General features: G+C 40.8%; 1 protein-coding gene across 1 annotated transcript in view; it reads right to left on the bottom strand.

Moving 5' to 3' along the window:
* Positions 1-320: 320 nt before the first annotated feature.
* Positions 321-25,617, bottom strand: part of LOC127930297 (epsin-3-like) — a 48,149-nt gene continuing 22,852 nt past the window's right edge. The window contains exons 2-7 of the mRNA XM_052519846.1: positions 23,756-24,129; positions 21,710-21,868; positions 17,682-17,765; positions 17,414-17,527; positions 15,889-16,066; positions 321-1,203 (exon numbers count right to left, since the gene is read on the bottom strand). Of these exons, the coding sequence (XP_052375806.1) occupies positions 935-1,203; positions 15,889-16,066; positions 17,414-17,527; positions 17,682-17,765; positions 21,710-21,868; positions 23,756-23,824 (873 nt within the window). The 5' untranslated portion in view covers positions 23,825-24,129 and the 3' untranslated portion in view covers positions 321-934. The remainder of the gene's footprint in view (positions 1,204-15,888; positions 16,067-17,413; positions 17,528-17,681; positions 17,766-21,709; positions 21,869-23,755; positions 24,130-25,617) is intronic.

Genomic DNA, 25,617 nt, shown 5'->3' with positions numbered 1-25,617 from the left:
AGTGGATCAATACCAGGATAGCTAACAGTGGATCAATACCAGGCTAGCTAACAGTGGATCAATACCAGGCTAGCTAACAGTGGATCAATACCAGGCTAGTTAACAGTGGATCAATACCAGGCTAGCTAACAGTGGATCAATACCAGGATAGCTAACAGTGGATCAATACCAGGCTAGCTAACAGTGGATCAATACCAGGATAGCTAACAGTGGATCAATACCAGGCTAGCTAACAGTGGATCAATACCAGGATAGCTAACAGTGGATCAATACCAGGCTAGCTAACAGTGGATCAATACCAGCCTAGCTAACAGTGGATCAATACCAGGCTAGCTAACAGTGGATCAATACCAGGATAGCTAACAGTGCCATCAATTCCAGGCTAGCTAACAGTGGATCAATACCAGGATAGCTAACAGTGCCATCAATTCCAGGCTAGCTAACAGTGGATCAATACCAGGATAGCTAATAGTGCCATCAATTCCAGGCTGGCTAACAGTGGATCGATACCAGGCTAGCTAACAGTGCCATCAATATCAGGCTAGCTAACAGTGGATCAATAGCTCCACCCTGTCCAGTCCAGTCGCTCATTCACTCTGCACAGCTGCCGGCGGTTCACTCTGCAGCATCGCACTCTGTAATTGGCCAGATCGGCGGCCAACTCTGAGTATTAGTGTCTTTGATTGGCCAGGTGTTATAGATCGCATCACAAGGAGAGAGGGGTGATATTGGTTTCTATTTAAGGCTCAGTGAAATGGATGACACTTAGAGGACAGAGAGAGAGAGAGAGAGAGAGAGAGAGAGAGAGAGAGAGAGAGAGAGAGAGAGAGAGAGATTTGAGCTCTGCAGGGGAGTGTGTATGAGTGGGAGGGAGGCAGCCACATTCATAACATTCTCACACTGCATGTAGTCAGAGTGTGTCAGTGCCACTTGTTCAGTGTGTGTGTGTGTGTGTGTGTGTGTGTGTGTGTGTGTGTGTGTGTGTGTGTGTGTGTGTGTGTGTGTGTGTGTGTGTGTGTGTGTGTGTGTGTGTGTGTGTGTGTGTGTACTGTGTGAATGTGTGTGTGTGTGTGAGTGTTACCTTTTCACTCTCCTCTCGGCTCATGGCCAGAGCCAGCTGCAGTTGTAGCTCCTCCTCCCCGCTGGTCTGTGGGCGGGCCTGTTCCATGTCTGATGCGGCACGGCGAGGAGAGGAAGAGGTGGCTGGGAGGAGGAAGAGGAGGAAAGAGGGAGGGAGTGGAGAAAGAGAGAGAGAGAGAGAGAGAAAGAGGAGGGAGGTGGCAGAGGAGATGTAGAGAGAAAGAGAGGGAGGGAGAAAGAGATTGAGAGGGAGAGGTGGGGGAGAGAGGGAGAGAAAGAGGGGCAGGTGGCAGAGGAGAGAGAGAGAGTGTGTGATTTTTAAGAGCAGAGTTTTAGTGGAGAGAGCTGGGTTTGCATGTTAAGTCTGCTGTCCAACCACTGTGTGTTGTGTTATTCCAGCAGGCCTGTGTTGGCATGGCATGCTCTGCCTTGGTCTGCAAGGCCGCACCCCAAATGGCCCCTATTGTCTATTTAGTGCACTACTTTTGACTATGGACCCTGGTCCTAAGTAGTGCACTATATAGGGAATAGGGGGCATTAGGGACGGATCCTAGCTGCTGCTCTCTGCCTCCTGCACTAGGAACAATGGTGGCTTTTGTGGAGTAGGTAAAGGAGGTATTTTTTCATTTTAATTTGATTTTACCTTTAACTTGGCAAGTCAGTTAAGAACAAATTCTTATTTTCAATGATGGCCTAGTAACAGTGTGTTAACTGCCTTGTTCAGGGGCAGAACAACAGATGTTTTACCTTGTCAGCTCGGGGATTCGATCTTGCAACCTTTCAGTTACTAGTCCAACGCTCCAACCACTAGGCTAGCTGCGCCCCCCTAACCCTAACCCCCCCAAGTAAAGGAGGTAGAGGGGGTAGATGAGTAGAGGGTCGAGGGGGTAGAAGGTGTACTGGGAGTGGAGGAGTAGGTGGGTAGTGAGGGTGGAGGGGTAGTGGAGGTAGATATGATATTATTATTATTATGATATGTAGAGGGGATAGATGGGTAGGGGGGTAGAGGAGGTGGCAGGGGCAGAGGAGTAGATGGGTTGTGAAGGTAGAGCGGTAATGGAGGTGGATAAGTAGAGGGGTAGTGGGGGTCATGGCTGTAAGGGGGTGGGGTCATGGCTGTAAGGAGGGGAGGTCATGGCTGTAAGGCGGGGGTGGGGTCATGGCTGTAAGGGGAGGGAGGTCATGGCTGTAAGGGGTGGGGTCATGGCTGTAAGGCGGGGTGGGGTCATGGCTGTAAGGGGGGGGAGGGGAGGTCATGGCTGTAAGGCGGGGTGGGGTCATGACTGTAAGGGGTGGGGTCATGGCTGTAAGGCGGGGGTGGGGTCATGGCTGTAAGGGGAGGGGAGGTCATGGCTGTAAGGCGGGGTGGGGTCATGACTGTAAGGGGGTGGGGTCATGGCTGTAAGGGGTGGGGTCATGGCTGTAAGGGGTGGGGTCATGGCTGTAAGGGAGGGGGCTGTGGAGGGAAGGAGGGGGGCAGTACTGTATATACGTCCCAAATGGCACCCTATTCCCGATGTAGTGCACTACTTTTCACCAGAGCCCCTATAAAAGGCAATAATAGTGTGATTTGGAACGAGGCCATTGGCACGGTCCAGTCGATCTCTGATGAACCCCAATCACTTCCAGTACACCGCCTCTCAATGTGGCCTGCCTGGGCTGGACTGTCGTCTGGCTGGGCCCTGGGTTCAAATACTATTCCATATCTTCTCAAATAGTGCAAGCGTTTGCTTTAACCTGCCTGCAGTGCCAGGTGGGCGGGATCTCTTCTATGGGTTCCGTTACGCCAGACAAGCTCAATCAAAGCACAGACAAAGTAGTTTGAAATTATTTCAAATTGTATTTGAACCCAGGTCTGTCTGGGAATGGGACAGGGAGCTACTGCCACAGTGCCAGGCCAACTCTCTGACCCCCCCACTCAACCACCCAGCCCCCATCCATCAGGTCCATCTAAAACTGCAATGACAGACAGGACAGACAGACTCAGATCATCAATCCAGGACACATAGTATGTCCTCCACCGTCATTGACCAGACTATCCTTCTGTTACAGTGCTGAAATGGAGCAGGAATCAGGCCAGAGTGACTGATGCATTTTATGGGATATGTCAATATGGACGTAGTCTGAATCATTACACAGTAATTATCTTCAAAGTATGTAGTAGCATAAAAAGTATGTAGTAGCATAAAAAGTATGTAGTAGTATAAAAAGTATGTCAGTAGTATAAAAAGTATGTAGTAGTAGAAAAAGTATGTAGTAGTATAAAAAGTATGTAGTAGCATAAAAAGTATGTAGTAGTATAAAAAGTATGTCAGTAGTATAAAAAAAAATAAGTGTGTGTGTGGGGGGATCTTTGGAGGGAGTTGAAAGTCTGTGTAGCCCTTCAACAGCCCCAAAACATTATTGCATGATTCAATATGTGTTATTTCCTAGGTTATGACATCTTCACTATTATTCTACAACGTAGAAAATAGTAAAAATAAAGAAAACCCCTTGAATGAGTAGGTGTGTCCAAGCTTCTAACTGGTACTGTATATATACACTACCGTTCAAAAGTTTGGCGTCACTTAGACATGTCCATATTTTTTAAAGAAAGCTAATTTTGTCAATTAAAATAACATTAAATTGATCAGAAATAGTGTAAACATTTTTAAAGTTGTAAATGATTATTGTAGATGGAAATGGCAGATTTTTTTATGGAATATCTACATAGGTGTACAGACTACAGAGGCCCATTATCAGCAACCATCACTCCTGTCTTCCAATGGCACGTTGTGTTAGCTAATCCAAGTTTAGCATTTTTAAAGGCTAGTTGATCATTAGAAAACCCTTTTGCAATTATGTTAGCACAACTGAAAACTATTGTTCTGATTAAAGAAGCAATAAAACTGGCCTTCTTTAGACTAGTTGAATATCTGGAGCAGCAGCATTTGTGGGTTCGATTACAGGCTCAAAATGGCCAGAAACAAAGACTTTCTTCCTAAACTCGTCAGTCTATTCTTGTTCTGAGAATAGAAGGCTATTCCATGCAAGAAATTTGCAAGAAACTGAAGATCTCGTACAACGCTGTGTATGATGCCTACTGGATAACTTATTTGTATTGCTTTTAATCTTTTTAAATGAATTTATCTTATTAACACTTTGTTCTAGCTAGCTATTTGTGTAGGTAGCTATCAAGTAAACGCAATGATAATAATCCCTTCACAGAACAGCGCAAACTGGCTCTAACCAGAATAGAAAGAGGAGTGGGAGGCCCCAGTGCACAACTGAGCAAGAGGACAAGTACATTCGAGTTTCTAGTTTGAGAAACAGATTGGACAAGTCCTCAAATGGCAGCTTCATTAGTACCCACAAAACACCAGTCTCAAAGTCAACAGTGAAGAGGCGACTCCGGGATGCTGGCCTTCTAGGCAGAGTTCCTCTGTCCAGTGTCTGTGTTCTTTTGCCCATCTTAATCTTTTCTTTTTATTGGCCAGTTTGAGATATGGCTTTTCTTTGCAACTCTGCCTAGAAGGCCACCATCCCGGAGTCACCTCTTCACTGTTGACTTTGAGACTGGTGTGTGTGTGGGAAAATCAAACATGCCACAGACACCAGAAGTATAACATTAACACAGTGTGACTAACTGAAACCATGCTCACGCTACTTAGCTTCCCACACACAACCTTTACTCAGCTGGTGCACAGACTGCACTCAGCTGGTGCAGAGGCTGCACACAGCTGGTGATGAGACCACACACATTATATTACACTGGCAACTGGCTTTGTTCTCTGCACCATCCTTCTGTACTGTTCAACAACTCCACCACATCCTACCGTATCATAATACTACTGTACTATCCAACAATTCCACCACATCCTACTGTATCATACTACTACTGTACTATCTAACAACTCCACCACATCCTACTGTATCATATTACTACTGTACTATCTAACAACTCCACCACATCCTACTGTATCATAATACTACTGCACTATCTAACAACTCCACCACATCCTACTGTATCATATTACTACTGTACTATCTAACAACTCCACCACATCCTACTGTACTATCTAACAACTCCACCACATCCCACTGTATCATAAAACTGCTGTACTAACACCTGCACCACATCCTACTGTATCATAAAACGACTGTACTAACACCTGCACCACATCCTACTGTATCATAAAACTACTGTACTAACACCTACACCACATCCTACTGTATCATATTACTACTGTACTATCTAACAACTCCACCACATCCTACTGTATCATACTACTACTGTACTATCTAACAACTCCACCACATCCTACTGTATCATACTACTACTGTACTATCTAACAACTCCACCACATCCTACTGTATCATAATACTACTGTACTATCCAACAACTCCACCACATCCTACCGTATCATAATACTACTGTACTATCCAACAACTCCACCACATCCTACTGTATCATAAAACTACTGTACTATCCAACAACTCCACCACATCCTACTGTATCATAATACTACTGTACTATCTAACAACTCCACCACATCCTACTGTATCATAATACTACTGTACTATCCAACAACTCCACCACATCCTACTGTACTATCTAACAACTCCACCACATCCTACTGTATCATAATACTACTGTACTATCCAACAACTCCACCACATCCTACTGTACTATCTAACAACTCCACCACATCCTACTGTATCATAAAACTACTGTACTATCCAACAACTCCACCACATCCTACTGTATCATAATACTACTATCTAACAACTCCACCACATCCTATTGTATCATAATACTACTGTACTATCTAACAACTCCACCACATCCTACTGTATCATAATACTACTGTACTATCCAGCAACTCCACCACATCCTACTGTATCATAATACTACTGTACTATCCAACAACTCCACCACATCCTACTGTATCATACTACTACTGTACTATCTAACAACTCCACCACATCCTACTGTATCATAATACTACTGCACTATCCAACAACTCCCCCACATCCTACTGTATCATAAAACTGCTGTACTAACACCTGCACCACATCCTACTGTATCATAAAATGACTGTACTAACACCTACACCACATCCTACTGTATCATAAAACTACTGTACTAACACCTACACCACATCCTACTGTATCATAAAACTACTGTACTAACACCTACACCACATCCTACTGTATCATAAAACTACTGTACTAACACCTGCACCACATCCTACTGTATCATAATACTACTATCTAACAACTCCACCACATCCTACTGTATCATAATACTACTATCTAACAACTCAAACTCAATGTGTTCAACTCAAATCGTTGGCCTTAGTCAACTTTTAATGGCTATAATATAATATATAATATATATAACTATAATATATATATATAACTGTCAAATCTAGAATTTGCTTCACATAAACCATTCAAAGGCACTTAAATATTTTGTCTTGCCCATTTACCCTCGGAATGGCATACATACACAGTACAGTACTCAATTGTCTCAAGGCTTAAAATCGATGTCATGGAAATAGCAGGTGTTCTGAATGTTTTGTACACTCAGTGTATGTTTATTAAAATAATATGTCTTGGATCAATTGAATAAACAGGTAATACATGATTCCCAGTCCCAGCTAGCTAAACGTGGCTACCACAGCTAGCTAAACGTGACTACCACAGCACAGCCATGTATAACATATGATGCCCAGTCCCAGCTAGCTAAACGTGACGACCACAGCCATGTATAATATATGATGCCCAGTCCCAGCTAGCTAAACGTGACGACCACAGCCATGTATAATACATGATGCCCAGTCCCAGCTAGCTAAACGTGACGACCACAGCCATGTATAATATATGATGCCCAGTCCCAGCTAGCTAAACGTGGCTACCACAGCCATGTATAATACATGATGCCCAGTCCCAGCTAGCTAAACGTGGCTACCACAGCCATGTATAACATATGATGCCCAGTCCCAGCTAGCTAAACGTGGCTACCACAGCCATGTATAATACATGATGCCCAGTCCCAGCTAGCTAAACGTGGCTACCACAGCCATGTATAATACATGATGCCCACTTGATGCCCACTCCCAGCTAGCTAAACGTGACTACCACAGCCATGTATAATATATGATGCCCAGTCCCAGCTAGCTAAACATGGCTACCACAGCCATGTATAATACATGATGCCCAGTCCCAGCTAGCTAAACGTGGCTACCACAGCCATGTATAATATATGATGCCCAGTCCCAGCTAGCTAAACGTGGCTACCACAGCCATGTATAATACATGATGCCCAGTCCCAGCTAGCTAAACGTGACTACCACAGCCATGTATAATACATGATGCCCAGTCCCAGCTAGCTAAACGTGACTACCACAGCCATGTACAATACATGATGCCCACTTGATGCCCACTCCCAGCTAGCTAAACATGGCTACCACAGCCATGTATAATACATGATGCCCAGTCCCAGCTAGCTAAACGTGGCTACCACAGCCATGTATAATACATGATGCCCAGTCCCAGCTAGCTAAACGTGACTACCACAGCCATGTATAATACATGATGCCCAGTCCCAGCTAGCTAAACGTGGCTACCACAGCCATGTATAATACATGATGCCCAGTCCCAGCTAGCTAAACGTGGCTACCACAGCTAGCTAAACATGGCTACCACAGCCATGTATAATACATGATGCCCAGTCCCAGCTAGCTAAACGTGGCTACCACAGCCATGTATAATACATGATGCCCAGTCCCAGCTAGCTAAACGTGGCTACCACAGCCATGTATAATACATGATGCCCAGTCCCAGCTAGCTAAACGTGGCTACCACAGCCATGTATAATACATGATGCCCAGTCCCAGCTAGCTAAACGTGGCTACCACAGCCATGTATAATACATGATGCCCAGTCCCAGCTAGCTAAACGTGACTACCACAGCTAGCTAAACATGGCTACCACAGCCATGTATAATACATGATGCCCAGTCCCAGCTAGCTAAACGTGGCTACCACAGCCATGTATAATACATGACGCCCAGTCCCAGCTAGCTAAACATGGCTACCACAGCCATGTATAATACATGATGCCCAGTCCCAGCTAGCTAAACGTGGCTACCACAGCACAGCCATGTATACAGAGATCCATGATGAGACAGGGGAAAAAGGTAGAGAGAGGGTGTGTTTCCCCCATTCTTTGTGTTTGCTGTTCAGCTGGAGTGAAAGAGAACAGGAGAATGTTAGGAATGTTAGGAATTCAGCTATAGAGAGCTTCTCTCTCTCTCTCTCTCACACACACACACACACACACACACACACACACACACACACACACACACACACACACACACACACACACACACACACACACACACACACACACACACACACACACACACACACACACACACACACTTGGATAGAGTAACCAAAACCAACAAACAATTTATGTAGGAATGGGGAATAACCAGGATGATACAATAGACAGAGACATGGACTGCTTCCCAAATGGCACCATATAGTGCACTACTTTTGACCAGAGCCCTATGGCACCCTATTCCCTATATAGCGCACTACTTTTGACCAGAGCCCTATGGCCAATGGCACCCTATTCCCTATATAGTGCACTACTTTAGACCAGGACCATATTCCCTATATAGTCCACTACTATTGACCAGGGCCCTATTCCCTATATAGTCCACTACTATTTACCAGGGCCCTATTCCCTATATAGTGCACTACTATTGACCAGGGCCCTATTCCCTATATAGTGCACTACTATTGACCAGGGCCCTTATGGAACAGGGTACCATTTGGGGCAGAGTTATTCATTGAGACTTGTCCAGGTCCAGCTGCCTGTTTCATGGAGCAACAGGACAATAGCACCTACTTGAATAGGGCCTGTGAGGGACAATGATCACGGGTATACGACTATAGAAAGAAACACAATCTATGCTGCCATCATTGACATGAATGGGAACGTCTGTTCTATAGACTCTATTTCTGTGTACACAACCAGCCATCTCTACATTGAATCCAGATACAGATAAAGTGTTCCGTCAGCAGTATCTCTGGAGACCCAAGTAACTGAACTTTTAGTCCCTTTCTGATGACACACAGAAACACAGACACACAGACACAGACACCGACACACAGACACAGACACACACAAACTGACTGACACGTTGATAAGATAAGAACCGTGAGTTCTTACTGAGTGTATATGCCACCTGTGTTCTAGAATAATCTCCCAAATAAGATCAGATTTTTTTCAAGACAATATCTCAATCAATGTCCAACTTCTGTGCATTTACTAATAACATAAAGCTGTGAATCAATCTGGATGAGGGAAAAAATGCAAATATGACTGCCTGATATGTATATGACTGCCATAGACTAAGGGACATACCATGACCATTAATTCCCTGAAGAATTTACATTATATATAAGTAATACATAATGTATTACCATCCTCTGTGTTGTTGTTGTTTACTAGTAATAGTGTAACCATCCTCCGTGTTGTTGTTGTTGTTTACTAGTAATACATAGTGTAACCATCCTCTGTGTTGTTGTTTACTAGTAATACATAGTGTAACCATCCTCTGTGTTGTTGTTGTTTACTAGTAATACATAGTGTAACCATCCTCCGTGTTGTTGTTTACTAGTAATACATAGTGTAACCATCCTCCGTGTTGTTGTTTACTAGTAATACATAGTGTAACCATCCTCCGTGTTGTTGTTGTTTACTAGTAATACATAGTGTAACCATCCTCCGTGTTGTTGTTGTTTACTAGTAATACATAGTGTAACCATCCTCTGTGTTGTTGTTTACTAGTAATACATAGTGTAACCATCCTCCGTGTTGTTGTTTACTAGTAATACATAGTGTAACCATCCTCCGTGTTGTTGTTGTTTACTAGTAATACATAGTGTAACCATCCTCCGTGTTGTTGTTGTTTACTAGTAATACATAGTGTAACCATCCTCCGTGTTGTTGTTGTTTACTAGTAATACATAGTGTAACCATCCTCCGTGTTGTTGTTGTTTACTAGTAATACATAGTGTAACCATCCTCCGTGTTGTTGTTTACTAGTAATACATAGTGTAACCATCCTCCGTGTTGTTGTTTACTAGTAATACATAGTGTAACCATCCTCCGTGTTGTTGTTGTTTACTAGTAATACATAGTGTAACCATCCTCCGTGTTGTTGTTTACTAGTAATACATAGTGTAACCATCCTCTGTGTTGTTGTTTACTAGTAATACATAGTGTAACCATCCTCTGTGTTGTTGTTTACTAGTAATACATAGTGTAACCATCCTCTGTGTTGTTGTTTACTAGTAATACATAGTGTAACCATCCTCTGTGTTGTTGTTTACTAGTAATACATAGTGTAACCATCCTCTGTGTTGTTGTTTACTAGTAATACATAGTGTAACCATCCTCTGTGTTGTTGTTTACTAGTAATACATAGTGTAACCATCCTCCATGTTGTTGTTTACTAGTAATACATAGTGTAACCATCCTCTGTGTTGTTGTTTACTAGTAATACATAGTGTAACCATCCTCTGTGTTGTTGTTTACTAGTAATACATAGTGTAACCATCCTCTGTGTTGTTGTTTACTAGTAATACATAGTGTAACCATCCTCTGTGTTGTTGTTTACTAGTAATACATAGTGTAACCATCCTCTGTGTTGTTGTTTACTAGTAATACATAGTGTAACCATCCTCTGTGTTGTTGTTTACTAGTAATACATAGTGTAACCATCCTCTGTGTTGTTGTTTACTAGTAATACATAGTGTAACCATCCTCTGTGTTGTTGTTTACTAGTAATACATAGTGTAACCATCCTCTGTGTTGTTGTTTACTAGTAATACATAGTGTAACCATCCTCTGTGTTGTTGTTTACTAGTAATACATAGTGTAACCATCCTCTGTGTTGTTGTTTACTAGTAATACATAGTGTAACCATCCTCCGTGTTGTTGTTTACTAGTAATACATAGTGTAACCATCCTCCGTGTTGTTGTTGTTTACTAGTAATACATAGTGTAACCATCCTCCGTGTTGTTGTTTACTAGTAATACATAGTGTAACCATCCTCTGTGTTGTTGTTTACTAGTAATACATAGTGTAACCATCCTCCATGTTGTTGTTTACTAGTAATACATAGTGTAACCATCCTCTGTGTTGTTGTTTACTAGTAATACATAGTGTAACCATCCTCTGTGTTGTTGTTTACTAGTAATCCTCTGTGTTGTTGTTTACTACAGTAACCATACTAGTAATAGTGTAACCATCCTCTGTGTTGTTGTTTACTAGTAATACATAGTGTAACCATCCTCCGTGTTGTTGTTGTTTACTAGTAATACATAGTGTAACCATCCTCCGTGTTGTTGTTTACTAGTAATACATAGTGTAACCATCCTCTGTGTTGTTGTTTACTAGTAATACATAGTGTAACCATCCTCCATGTTGTTGTTTACTAGTAATACATAGTGTAACCATCCTCTGTGTTGTTGTTTACTAGTAATACATAGTGTAACCATCCTCTGTGTTGTTGTTTACTAGTAATACATAGTGTAACCATCCTCCATGTTGTTGTTTACTAGTAATACATAGTGTAACCATCCTCCGTGTTGTTGTTTACTAGTAATACATAGTGTAACCATCCTCTGTGTTGTTGTTTACTAGTAATACATAGTGTAACCATCCTCTGTGTTGTTGTTGTTTACTAGTAATACATAGTGTAACCATCCTCTGTGTTGTTGTTTACTAGTAATACATAGTGTAACCATCCTCTGTGTTGTTGTTTACTAGTAATACATAGTGTAACCATCCTCTGTGTTGTTGTTGTTTACTAGTAATACATAGTGTAACCATCCTCCGTGTGTTGTTGTTTACTAGTAATACATAGTGTAACCATCCTCTGTGTTGTTGTTTACTAGTAATACATAGTGTAACCATCCTCTGTGTTGTTGTTTACTAGTAATACATAGTGTAACCATCCTCTGTGTTGTTGTTTACTAGTAATACATAGTGTAACCATCCTCTGTGTTGTTGTTTACTAGTAATACATAGTGTAACCATCCTCTGTGTTGTTGTTTACTAGTAATACATAGTGTAACCATCCTCTGTGTTGTTGTTTACTAGTAATACATAGTGTAACCATCCTCCGTGTTGTTGTTTACTAGTAATACATAGTGTAACCATCCTCCGTGTTGTTGTTGTTTACTAGTAATACATAGTGTAACCATCCTCCGTGTTGTTGTTTACTAGTAATACATAGTGTAACCATCCTCTGTGTTGTTGTTTACTAGTAATACATAGTGTAACCATCCTCTGTGTTGTTGTTTACTAGTAATACATAGTGTAACCATCCTCTGTGTTGTTGTTTACTAGTAATACATAGTGTAACCATCCTCTGTGTTGTTGTTTACTAGTAATACATAGTGTAACCATCCTCTGTGTTGTTGTTTACTAGTAATACATAGTGTAACCATCCTCTGTGTTGTTGTTTACTAGTAATACATAGTGTAACCATCCTCTGTGTTGTTGTTTACTAGTAATACATAGTGTAACCATCCTCCGTGTTGTTGTTTACTAGTAATACATAGTGTAACCATCCTCCGTGTTGTTGTTGTTTACTAGTAATACATAGTGTAACCATCCTCCGTGTTGTTGTTTACTAGTAATACATAGTGTAACCATCCTCTGTGTTGTTGTTTACTAGTAATACATAGTGTAACCATCCTCTGTGTTGTTGTTTACTAGTAATACATAGTGTAACCATCCTCCGTGTTGTTGTTGTTTACTAGTAATACATAGTGTAACCATCCTCCGTGTTGTTGTTTACTAGTAATACATAGTGTAACCATCCTCTGTGTTGTTGTTGTTTACTAGTAATACATAGTGTAACCATCCTCTGTGTTGTTGTTTACTAGTAATACATAGTGTAACCATCCTCTGTGTTGTTGTTTACTAGTAATACATAGTGTAACCATCCTCCGTGTTGTTGTTGTTTACTAGTAATACATAGTGTAACCATCCTCTGTGTTGTTGTTTACTAGTAATACATAGTGTAACCATCCTCTGTGTTGTTGTTTACTAGTAATACATAGTGTAACCATCCTCTGTGTTGTTGTTTACTAGTAATACATAGTGTAACCATCCTCTGTGTTGTTGTTTACTAGTAATACATAGTGTAACCATCCTCTGTGTTGTTGTTTACTAGTAATACATAGTGTAACCATCCTCCGTGTTGTTGTTTACTAGTAATACATAGTGTAACCATCCTCTGTGTTGTTGTTGTTTACTAGTAATACATAGTGTAACCATCCTCTGTGTTGTTGTTTACTAGTAATACATAGTGTAACCATCCTCTGTGTTGTTGTTTACTAGTAATACATAGTGTAACCATCCTCCATGTTGTTGTTTACTAGTAATACATAGTGTAACCATCCTCTGTGTTGTTGTTTACTAGTAATACATAGTGTAACCATCCTCCATGTTGTTGTTTACTAGTAATACATAGTGTAACCATCATTCACACATTTATCAAGAGAACATCCCTGGTCATCTCTACTCCCTCTGATCTGGTGGACTCACTAAACACAAATGCTTCATTTGTAAAAACTATGTCTGAAAGTTGGAGTGTGCCCCTTGCTATCTGTGAATGTTTTTTTTTTTTTAAGTAATTACATTTTTAAAAATGGTGCTGTCTGGTTTATTTAATTTCAGGAATTTGAAATGATTCATACCTTTACTTTTGATACTTAGGTATATTTAAAACCAAACACTTTTAGACTTTTACTGAAGTAGTATTTTACTGGGTGACTTTCACTTTTACTTGAGTCATTTTCTATGAAGGTATCTTTACTTTTACTCAAATATGACAACTGGGTACTTTTTCCCCCACTGGTTGTTTCCTGTGGGATAACACTAACATGGAGAGTTCCTTCGCCAACTTACTGACTAGCTGTCAGTGCAGACCTGAGCAGAGCCAGACCAAATCTCTCAACATGGATTCTCACTGAAGAACAGAATGGCTGATCAATGTTTCAGGCATTCAAGCCTTTATGCTTTCATTACATTCTGGCTCCACTGTGTGTTCCACTGCCTCTTCAATGCTTCAGGCTGTGGGAACATGTTTGGCCTTTTAAAATGTATCCCTGCTATCAACTGTAATACACTGTCACTATCCGGCTACCACCCGGTACTCCACCCGGTACTCTACCCGGCTACCACCCGGTACTCCACCCGGTACTCTACCCGGTACTCTACCCGGTACTCTACCCGGCTACCACCCGGTACTCTACCCGGTACTCTACCCGGTACTCTACCCGGCTACCACCCGGTACTCTACCCCGGCTACCACCCGGTACTCTACCCGGCTACCACCCGGTACTCTACCCTGAACTCAGACACTGTCACTATCCGGCTACCACCCGGTACTCTACCCGGCTACCACCCGGTACTCACCCGGTACTCTACCCGGTACTCTACCCGGTACTCTACCCGGCTACCACCCGGTACTCCACCCGGTACTCTACCCGGCTACCACCCGGCACCTTAGAGACCGCTCTACATAGTCCGGCTGGCCACTTTAATCATGTTTACATCTACCCTTCATGGCTACCAGTCAAGGTCACTTTCTAACCTGGCTACCACCTTTTTATTCATATACTGTCAATACACACCATTTATATAGAGTACTCAATAGTTTACCCAAGGGTTTTTTTCTTTATTTTTTCTATTTTCTACATTGTAGAATAACAGTGCAGACATTAAAACTATGTATGGAATCTTGCGAAAGTAACCAACAAAGTGTTAAACAAATCTATTTTAAATATATATTATTTAAAGGCTACCCTTTTCCTGATGACAGTGGCATTCTCTCAACCAGCTGGTTGAGAGAATGCTACCATATATATATATATATATATATATATAAACTCTAGCCCTGAATGCTGATTGGCTACCCGGACAAAACATTTATTTTTACTGCTCTATCACGTTGGTAGCCTAGGCTACCACCCGGTACTCTACCCGGCTACCACCCGGTACTCCACCCGGTACTCCATATAAGACAGCTCCTCAGGCCTTATTGCTTAAATATACAGTACCAGTCAAAAGTCTGGACACAGTTAAAAATAGAACGTCATCATGTTTTGGTCACAAAGAAAAAAAACACTTGCCTTGTTAGTTGGCTACAGCTGGTTGTACCATTTCACCAAACCCTGTAACCACTACTTATTACTTCTAAACAAAATACCTTTTAGGGTGGACTCTGTTGGTTTACTGTTTGAACAGTTGCTGAGATAATTTTTTGGTTATCAATGCAAAATAAGCTACTTTGAGGAATAGCCTATATACTGTATAGATGTCAGATGTAGGAACCAAGCTACAACACCGCCTCCACGGCTGTGGAAGGAATGATATGGCGCGTCTCAATTTTAAGGAAGTTCAAAAAGTATGTTGAATGCCAGAGAGTATTTACAAGGAGCCGCCCCTTTTGTGACGAAAAACGACATCGCAACTCCGTAGACCGAGTAGTAAGCTTTAGGAGAACTAGGTTAAGGTTACGAAAGGGATTAGGGTTAGCTGAAATTTTTTTAAATTGTCCCTGACCCGACTCAAACTTATCGAGCCACAACCTGGCCCGACCTCAGAACAGCCTTCGTTTCCAATAACGTGATTGTGTGTGTGTGTGTGTGTGTGTGTGTGTGTGTGTGTGTGTGTGTGTGTGTGTGTGTGTGTTTGCATATTCCCAGTTGCATGGTACTACTCACAATTGAAAGAGGAATGGGACTCCCTGGACCGGCTGAAGTCATCCCCGTAGAGAGCAGTCATGCTGGGCTGGCTGGTACGGCGGCCTGGGTAGGGTGGAGGTAGAGAACTAGAGCCCATCCCTGACCCTGCAGCTGCTCCAGCCATCCTCTCCTTGGTCTTCAGGGCCAGGGTCCTCTCCTAGACAAATAGATAGCTAGGTATTTACATAATGTAGATAGGGATTTTATTCATCATCGAGGGGACAATACCAGGACGGTTTCCTGGACACAGATTACGCCTAGACCGGGACTAAAAAGCCAGATCAATGGAGAAGTCCAGGACCAGACATAATGTATCTGATGTCCAGGACCAGACATAATGTATCTGATGTCCAGGACCAGACATAATGTATCTGATGTCCAGGACCAGACATAATGTATCTGAAGACCAGGACCAGACATAATGTATCTGATGTCCAGGACCAGACATAATGTATCTGATGTCCAGGACCAGACATAATGTATCTGATGTCCAGGACCAGACATAATGTATCTGATGTCCAGGACCAGACATAATGTATCTGATGTCCAGGACCAAACATAATGTATCTGATGTCCAGGACCAGACATAATGTATCTGATGTCTAGGACCAGACATAATGTATCTGATGTCCAGGACCAGACATAATGTATCTGATGTCCAGGACCAGACATAATGTATCTGATGTCCAGGACCAGACATAATGTATCTGATGTCCAGGACCAGACATAATGTATCTGATGTCCAGGACCAGACATAATGTATCTGATGTCCAGGACCAGACATAATGTATCTGATGTCCAGGACCAGACATAATGTATCTGAAGTCCAGGACCAGACATAATGTATCTGATGTCCAGGACCAGACATAATGTGTCTGAAGTCAAACAGAAGTCCAGGACCAGACATAATGTATCTGATGTCCAGGACCAGACATAATGTGTCTGATGTCCAGGACCAGACATAATGTATCTGATGTCCAGGACCAGACATAATGTATCTGAAGTCAAACAGATGTCCAGGACCAGACATAATGTATCTGATGTCTAGGACCAGACATAATGTATCTGATGTCTAGGACCAGACATAATGTGTCTGATGTCCAGGACCAGACATAATGTATCTGATGTCCAGGACCAGACATAATGTATCTGATGTCCAGGACCAGACATAATGTGTCTGATGTCCAGGACCAGACATAATGTATCTGATGTCCAGGACCAGACATAATGTATCTGATGTCCAGGACCAGACATAATGTGTCTGATGTCCAGGACCAGACATAATGTATCTGATGTCCAGGACCAGACATAATGTATCTGAAGTCAAACAGAAGTCCAGGACCAGACATAATGTGTCTGATGTCCAACAGAAGTCCAGGACCAGATATAATGTATCTGAAGTCTAACAGAAGTCCAGGACCAGACATAATGTATCTGGGAAAACAGAAGCAGACACACATTCTGAACAAAACCAAACCAATAGAATACAAGTACCATGTCATACCTGTTTCAGCCTCTCCTCATCCCTCATCAGGGCCACCAGCTGCTTGGCCTTCTCCCTAACATTCACCCCCTGGTCCCTGCCATCCCTGTCTGTGAACTGGAAGTCCCGTAGGGTCTACAGAGGAGGAGGAGGAAGATAAGGAAGAGGAAGAGAAGGAAATATACTTTATTATACTTTTTCTGCAGATAGTAACCATTCAGAAGCCAGCTCAGTGCACTCACTCAGACATTTATCCCGACAGACTCGGGATTCGAACCGTCAACCTAACCTGTATGGTGTAGACGTTCTCCCTGCACTGCTGCGCCACACGTTCTGAGCCCGTTTTGATCAGGTAGTCCAGTAGAGTCAGGGCCTAGCAATAAAATAACAATCCACTTCACTTACACACAACACATTTCAAAACAGACACCACACACATCTAACAGTAGATAGAAAGACATGGGTTAAACAATACAGACAGACACCACACACATCTAACAGTAGATAGAAAGACATGGGTTAAACCATACAGACAGACATCTAACAGTAGATAGAAAGACATGGGTTAAACAATACAGACAGACATCTAACAGTAGATAGAAAGACATGGGTTAAACAATACAGACAGACATCTAACAGTAGATAGAAAGACATGGGTTAAACAATACAGACAGACACCACACACATCTAACAGTAGATAGAAAGACATGGGTTAAACAATACAGACAGACATCTAACAGTAGATAGAAAGACAAGGATTAAACAATACAGACAGACATCTAACAGTAGATAGAAAGACAAGGGTTAAACAATACAGACAGACACCACACACATCTAACAGTAGATAGAAAGACAAGGGTTAAACAATACAGACAGACACCGCACACATCTAACAGTAGATAGAAAGACAAGGGTTAAACAATACAGACAGACACCACACACATCTAACAGTAGATAGAAAGACAAGGGTTAAACAATACAGACAGACACCACACACACATCCAACAGTAGATAGAAAGACATGGGTTAAACAATACAGACAGACACCACACACATCTAACAGTAGATAGAAAAACAAGGGTTAAACAATACAGACAGACACCACACACACATCTAACAGTAGATAGAAAGACAAGGGTTAAACAATACAGACAGACATCACACACATCTAACAGTAGATAGAAAGACAAGGGTTAAACAATACAGACAGACACCACACACATCTAACAGTAGATAGAAAGACAGGGGTTAAACAATATAGACAGACACCACACACATCTAACAGTAGATAGAACGACACATCTAACAGTAGATAGAAAGACACATCTAACAGTAGATAGAAAGACAAGGGTTAAACAATACAGACACCACACACATCTAACAGTAGATAGAAAGACAAGGGTTAAACAATACAGACACCACACACATCTAACAGTAGATAGAAAGACAAGGGTTAAACAATACAGACAGACACCACACATCTAACAGTAGATAGAAAGACAAGGGTTAAACAGACACCACACACATCTAACAGTAGATAGAAAGACAAGGGTTAAACAATACAGACAGACACCACACACATCTAACAGTAGATAGAAAGACAAGGGTTAAACAATACAGACAGACACCACACACATCTAACAGTAGATAGAAAGACAAGGGATAAACAATACAGACACCACACACATCTAACAGTAGATTCCAGGTGAATGTTGTATGTTAGTAAATATCAGAGAGAAAACATTTAGTTTCCAGGTGAATGTTGTATGTTAGTAAATATCATAGAGAAAACATTTAGTTTCCAGGTGAATGTTGTATGTTAGTAAATATCATAGAGAAAACATTTAGTTTCCAGGTGAATGTTGTATGTCAGTAAATATCATAGAGAAAACATTTAGTTTCCAGGTGAATGTTGTATGTTAGTAAATATCAGAGAGAAAACATTTAGTTTCCAGGTGAATGTTGTATGTCAGTAAATATCATAGAGAAAACATTTAGTTTCCAGGTGAATGTTGTATGTTAGTAAATATCATAGAGAAAACATTTAGTTTCCAGGTGAATATTGTATGTCAGTAAATATCAGAGAGAAAACATTTAGTTTCCAGGTGAATGTTGTATGTTAGTAAATATCAGAGAGAAAACATTTAGTTTCCAGGTGAATGTTATATGTTATTAAATATCATAGAGAAAACATTTAGTTTCCAGGTGAATGTTGTATGTTATTAAATATCATAGAGAAAACATTTCGTTTCCAGGTGAATGTTGTATGTTATTAAATATCATAGAGAAAACATTTAGTTTCCAGGTGAATGTTGTATGTTAGTAAATATCAGAGAGAAAACATTTAGTTTCCTGGTGAATGTTGTATGTTAGTAAATATCAGAGAGAAAACATTTAGTTTCCAGGTGAATGTTGTATGTTAGTAAATATCAGAGAGAAAACATTTAGTTTCCAGGTGAATGTTGTATGTTAGTAAATATCAGAGAGAAAACATTTAGTTTCCAGGTGAATGTTGTATGTCAGTAAATATCATAGAGAAAACATTTAGTTTCCAGGTGAATGTTGTATGTCAGTAAATATCATAGAGAAAACATTTAGTTTCCAGGTGAATGTTGTATGTCAGTAAATATCAGAGAGAAAACATTTAGTTTCCAGGTGAATGTTGTATGTTAGTAAATATCAGAGAGAAAACATTTAGTTTCCAGGTGAATGTTGTATGTTAGTAAATATCAGAGAGAAAACATTTAGTTTCCAGGTGAATGTTGTATGTTAGTAAATATCAGAGAGAAAACATTTAGTTTCCAGGTGAATGTTGTATGTTAGTAAATATCAGAGAGAAAACATTTAGTTTCCAGGTGAATGTTGTATGTTAGTAAATATCAGAGAGAAAACATTTAGTTTCCAGGTGAATGTTGTATGTCAGTAAATATCATAGAGAAAACATTTAGTTTCCAGGTGAATGTTGTATGTCAGTAAATATCATAGAGAAAACATTTAGTTTCCAGGTGAATGTTGTATGTCAGTAAATATCAGAGAGAAAACATTTAGTTTCCAGGTGAATGTTGTATGTCAGTAAATATCATAGAGAAAACATTTAGTTTCCAGGTGAATGTTGTATGTTAGTAAATATCATAGAGAAAACATTTAGTTTCCAGGTGAATGTTGTATGTCAGTAAATATCATAGAGAAAACATTTAGTTTCCAGGTGAATGTTGTATGTTAGTAAATATCATAGAGAAAACATTTAGTTTCCAGGTGAATGTTGTATGTCAGTAAATATCATAGAGAAAACATTTAGTTTCCAGGTGAATGTTGTATGTTAGTAAATATCATAGAGAAAACATTTAGTTTCCAGGTGAATGTTGTATGTTAGTAAATATCATAGAGAAAACATTTAGTTTCCAGGTGAATGTTGTATGTCAGTAAATATCATAGAGAAAACATTTAGTTTCCAGGTGAATGTTGTATGTTAGTAAATATCATAGAGAAAACATTTAGTTTCCAGGTGAATGTTGTATGTTAGTAAATATCATAGAGAAAACATTTAGTTTCCAGGTGAATGTTGTATGTTAGTAAATATCAGAGAGAAAACATTTAGTTTCCAGGTGAATGTTGTATGTTAGTAAATATCAGAGAGAAAACATTTAGTTTCCAGGTGAATGTTGTATGTTAGTAAATATCATAGAGAAAACATTTAGTTTCCAGGTGAATGTTGTATGTTAGTAAATATCAGAGAGAAAACATTTAGTTTCCAGGTGAATGTTGTATGTTAGTAAATATCAGAGAGAAAACATTTAGTTTCCAGGTGAATGTTGTATGTCAGTAAATATCAGAGAGAAAACATTTAGTTTCCAGGTGAATGTTGTATGTTAGTAAATATCAGAGAGAAAACATTTAGTTTCCAGGTGAATGTTGTATGTCAGTAAATATCATAGAGAAAACATTTAGTTTCCAGGTGAATGTTGTATGTCAGTAAATATCAGAGAGAAAACATTTAGTTTCCAGGTGAATGTTGTATGTTAGTAAATATCAGAGAGAAAACATTTAGTTTCCAGGTGAATGTTGTATGTTAGTAAATATCAGAGAGAAAACATTTAGTTTCCAGGTGAATGTTGTATGTCAGTAAATATCAGAGAGAAAACATTTAGTTTCCAGGTGAATGTTGTATGTTAGTAAATATCATAGAGAAAACATTTAGTTTCCAGGTGAATGTTGTATGTCAGTAAATATCATAGAGAAAACATTTAGTTTCCAGGTGAATGTTGTATGTTAGTAAATATCAGAGAGAAAACATTTAGTTTCCAGGTGAATGTTGACCTTGTAGACGTGTCTCCAGTTCTTCCCGCTGTCGTTGAGGCGTTTCCAGATCATACCCATGACCTCAGTGAACGCCACCACGTTGAAGGTCAGGTCAGCGATCTCTGACATCAGAGAGGAGGGGGGGCCCCACGGGTCGTTGGAGGTCGCCTCGCGGACCTTAATATAATAATAATATGAATACATATTTAGTTTGACAAAATATAATTCGGGCCGGGATTCAATCCGATCTCATTTTGTCAGCGATGCGCCATTTAAAAGTACGTTTCCGAATGAGCCGACATACGCAGCATTCAGCGTGAATGAGGTCTCCAAACATTCCCTTTAAAATCACCAACAAAGCACGATCGGTTTGAATCCCAGCCCAAGAAAAATGATAAACTACAATATATAAGAATGATTTATGATGGCTCTTTTCTCAGACCCAAAGAAGCTTTACAATATTGACAGTTGAAGTCGAAGGTTTACATACACTTATGTTGGAGTCGTTAAAACTCGTTTTTCAACCACTCCACATATTTCTTGTTAACAAACTATAGTTTTGGCAAGTCGGTTAGGACATCTACTTTGTGCATGACACAAGTAATGTTTTCCAACAATTGTTTACAGACAGATTATTTCACTTATAATTCACTGTATCACAATTCCAGTGGGTCAGAAGTTTACATCCACAAAGTTGACTGTGCCTTTTAAACAGCTTGAAAAATGCCAGAAAATTATGTCATGACATTAGAAGCTTCTGATAGGCTAGTTGACATCATTTGAGTCAATTGGAGGTGTACTTGTGGATGTATTTCAAGGCCTACCTTCAAACTCAGAGCCTCTCTTCTTGACATCATGGGGAAATCAAAAGAAATCCACCAATACCTCAAAAAAATGTCCAAATGATTTCCAAACACCTGAAGGTACCACATTCATCTGTACAAACAACAGTACGCAAGAATAAACACCATGGGACCACGCAGCCGTCATACCGCTCAGGAAGGAGACGCGTTCTGTCTCCTAGAGATGAACGTACTTTGGTGTGAAAAGTGCAAATCAATTCCAGAACAACAGCAAAGGACCTTGTGAAGATGCTGGAGGAAACGGGTACAAAAGTATCTACATCCACAGTAAAACGAGTCCTATATCGACATAACCTGAAAGGCCGCTCAGCAAGGAAGAAGCCACTGCTCCAAAAAACCGCCATAAAAAAAACAGACTACGGTTTGCAACTGAACATGGGGACAAAGATTGTACTTTTTGGAGAAATGTTCTCTGGTCTGATGAAACAAAAATAGAACAGTTTGGCCATAATGACCATCTTATGTTTGGAGGAATAAGGGGGAGGCTTGCAAGCCGAAGAACACCATCCCAACCGTGAAGCATGGGGGTGGCAGCATCGTGTTGTGGGGGTGCTTTGCTGCAGGAGGGACTGGAGCACTTCACAAACTAGATGGCATCATGAGGTAGGAACATTATGGGGATATATTGAAGCAACATCTTAAGACATCAATCAGGAAGTTAAAGCTTGATCGCAAATGGGTCTTCCAAATGGACAATAACCCCAAGCATACTTCCAAAGTTGTGGCAAAATAGCTTAAGGACAACAAAGTCAAGGAAAAAGCATGTGCGAGCAAGGAGGCCTACAAACCTGATTCAGTTACACCAGCTCTGTCAGGACGAATGGGCCAAAATTCACCAAACTTATTGTGGGAAGCTTGTGGAAGGCTACCCGAAACATTTGACCCAGGTTAAACTATTTAAAGGCAATGCTACCAAAGACTAATTGAGTGTATGTAAACTTCTGACCCACTGGGAATGTGATGAAAGAAATAAAACTTGAAATAAATAATTCTCTCTTCTATTATTCTGACATTTAACATTCTTAAAATAAAGTGATGATCCTAACTGATGAGAGAGGGAATTTTTACTAGGATTAAATGTCAGGAAATGTGAAAGACTGAGTTTAAATGTATTTGGCTCAGGTGTATGTAAACTTCCAACTTCAACTTTAGGTAACAATACAAATGTTAAATAACAACAACAACAAGCACAACAACAAACCTTGATCTCTGCCTCTGAGTATTGGTTGACCATGTTCTTCACCTGGCGGCGGAGAGATGATGTCTGCATGGTGATTGGTCAGTGTTTCACAGGTGTTAAGAATATATATATATATATAAGAAGTGGGCAATGGAACCGTACAGTGGGCCTGCCCACTAGCTTTCTTCTCACAGGTAGAGTTAAGGAGGGGGGAGTCTTTAACTGGGATGGAGGAGGGAGGTAGGGTGGGATGTCAGTAGAGTTAAGGAGGGGGGAGTCTTAAACTGGGATGGAGGAGAGAGGTAGGGAGGGAGGAGGTCAGTAGAGTTAAGGAGAGGGGAGGAGATGAGATGTGGTCCTCTAGATGAGTTCAGTGGCGCCCAGAGTGTGTGTTCCTGGTCGGGAAGAGAACATCACAGTTAGACTGACATACAGATGCACACTGTAATATCAGTGACCAGTAGACCAGGGCTGTGTCCCTAATACACCCCATTCCCTATATAGTGCACCCCATTAGACCAGAGCCCAAATGGCACCCTATTCCTTATATAGTGCACTACTTTAGACCAGGACCCATGGGGTAGTAGTGGTGCACTAAGTAGTGTACTAGGGAATAGGGTGCCTTTTGGGACAAGAAAGAAAGAGACATGGTGGGACCTGACCACACACACAGAGAGCTGACTATAGACGATCTATCATCCCTCTCTGTCCAGTCAGCCATTTCAGAATCATGAAGGACAAAAGGACGTTTTTTTTTTTACAGGAATACAAATATTTGTTTTCAGGAGGGGGACTTAACCGTGAGGACACAGCCCTTTGTAGCTCACTACTTTTGACCAGAGCCTATAAGGGGACATATAGGTGTTAGGGTGCATTTTGGGACTTATCCCTATATAATAAAATCCTACACACTGCCATTGTCATTATCACTTGCTTGTCAAGCTCACAGCCTTCGTCAAAGCTTTTGCTTTAATTTTGAGGGTATAGGGTGCCATTTGGGAAGGGCCCAAACTGATTATTTTTAGTCTATAGTCATAGGCATTTTCTTCTTTGAAAGTTTTGTTATCCAACAGACAGGGAGGAGCACCACCCCCTGCTTGTTTGTCTGACAGGATTCCATCATCACCATGGCAGCAGAGCAGAAAAGCGGCTTGGGCACCAAAGGTTAGAGTTACTAAACAGCTACGGACAAACCTGTTACACTACTGTAATAAGAAACGGCTGTAGATGTACCTGCTACACTACTGTAATAAGAAACGGCTGTAGATGTACCTGCTACACTACTGTAATAAGAAACGGCTGTGGGTGTACCTGTTCCACTACTGTAATAAGAAACGGCTGTAGATGTACCCGCTACACTACTGTAATAAGAAACGGCTGTAGATGTACCTGCTACACTACTGTAATAAGAAACGGCTGTAGATGTACCTGTTACACTACTGTAATAAGAAACGGCTGTAGATGTACCTGCTACACTACTGTAATAGGAAACGGCTGTAGATGTACCTGCTACACTACTGTAATAAGAAACGGCTGTAGATGTACCTGCTACACTACTGTAATAAGAAACGGCTGTAGATGTACCCGCTACACTACTGTAATAAGAAACGGCTGTAGATGTACCTGTTCCACTACTGTAATAAGAAACGGCTGTAGATGTACCTGCTACACTACTGTAATAAGAAACGGCTGTGGGTGTACCTGTTACACTACTGTAATAATACCTGTCCCAGACCTGACCAAGATCCTTATAGGACACACACTCTACCACATACCTGTCCCAGACCTGACCAAGATCCTTATAGGACACACACTCTACCACATACCTGTCCCAGACCTGACCGAGATCCTTATAGGACACACACTCTACCACATACCTGTCC

The sequence above is a fragment of the Oncorhynchus keta genome, chromosome 5 (assembly GCF_023373465.1).
Source record: "Oncorhynchus keta strain PuntledgeMale-10-30-2019 chromosome 5, Oket_V2, whole genome shotgun sequence".
NCBI lineage: Eukaryota > Metazoa > Chordata > Actinopteri > Salmoniformes > Salmonidae > Oncorhynchus > Oncorhynchus keta.
This window is presented reverse-complemented; position numbering and strand designations above follow the sequence as displayed.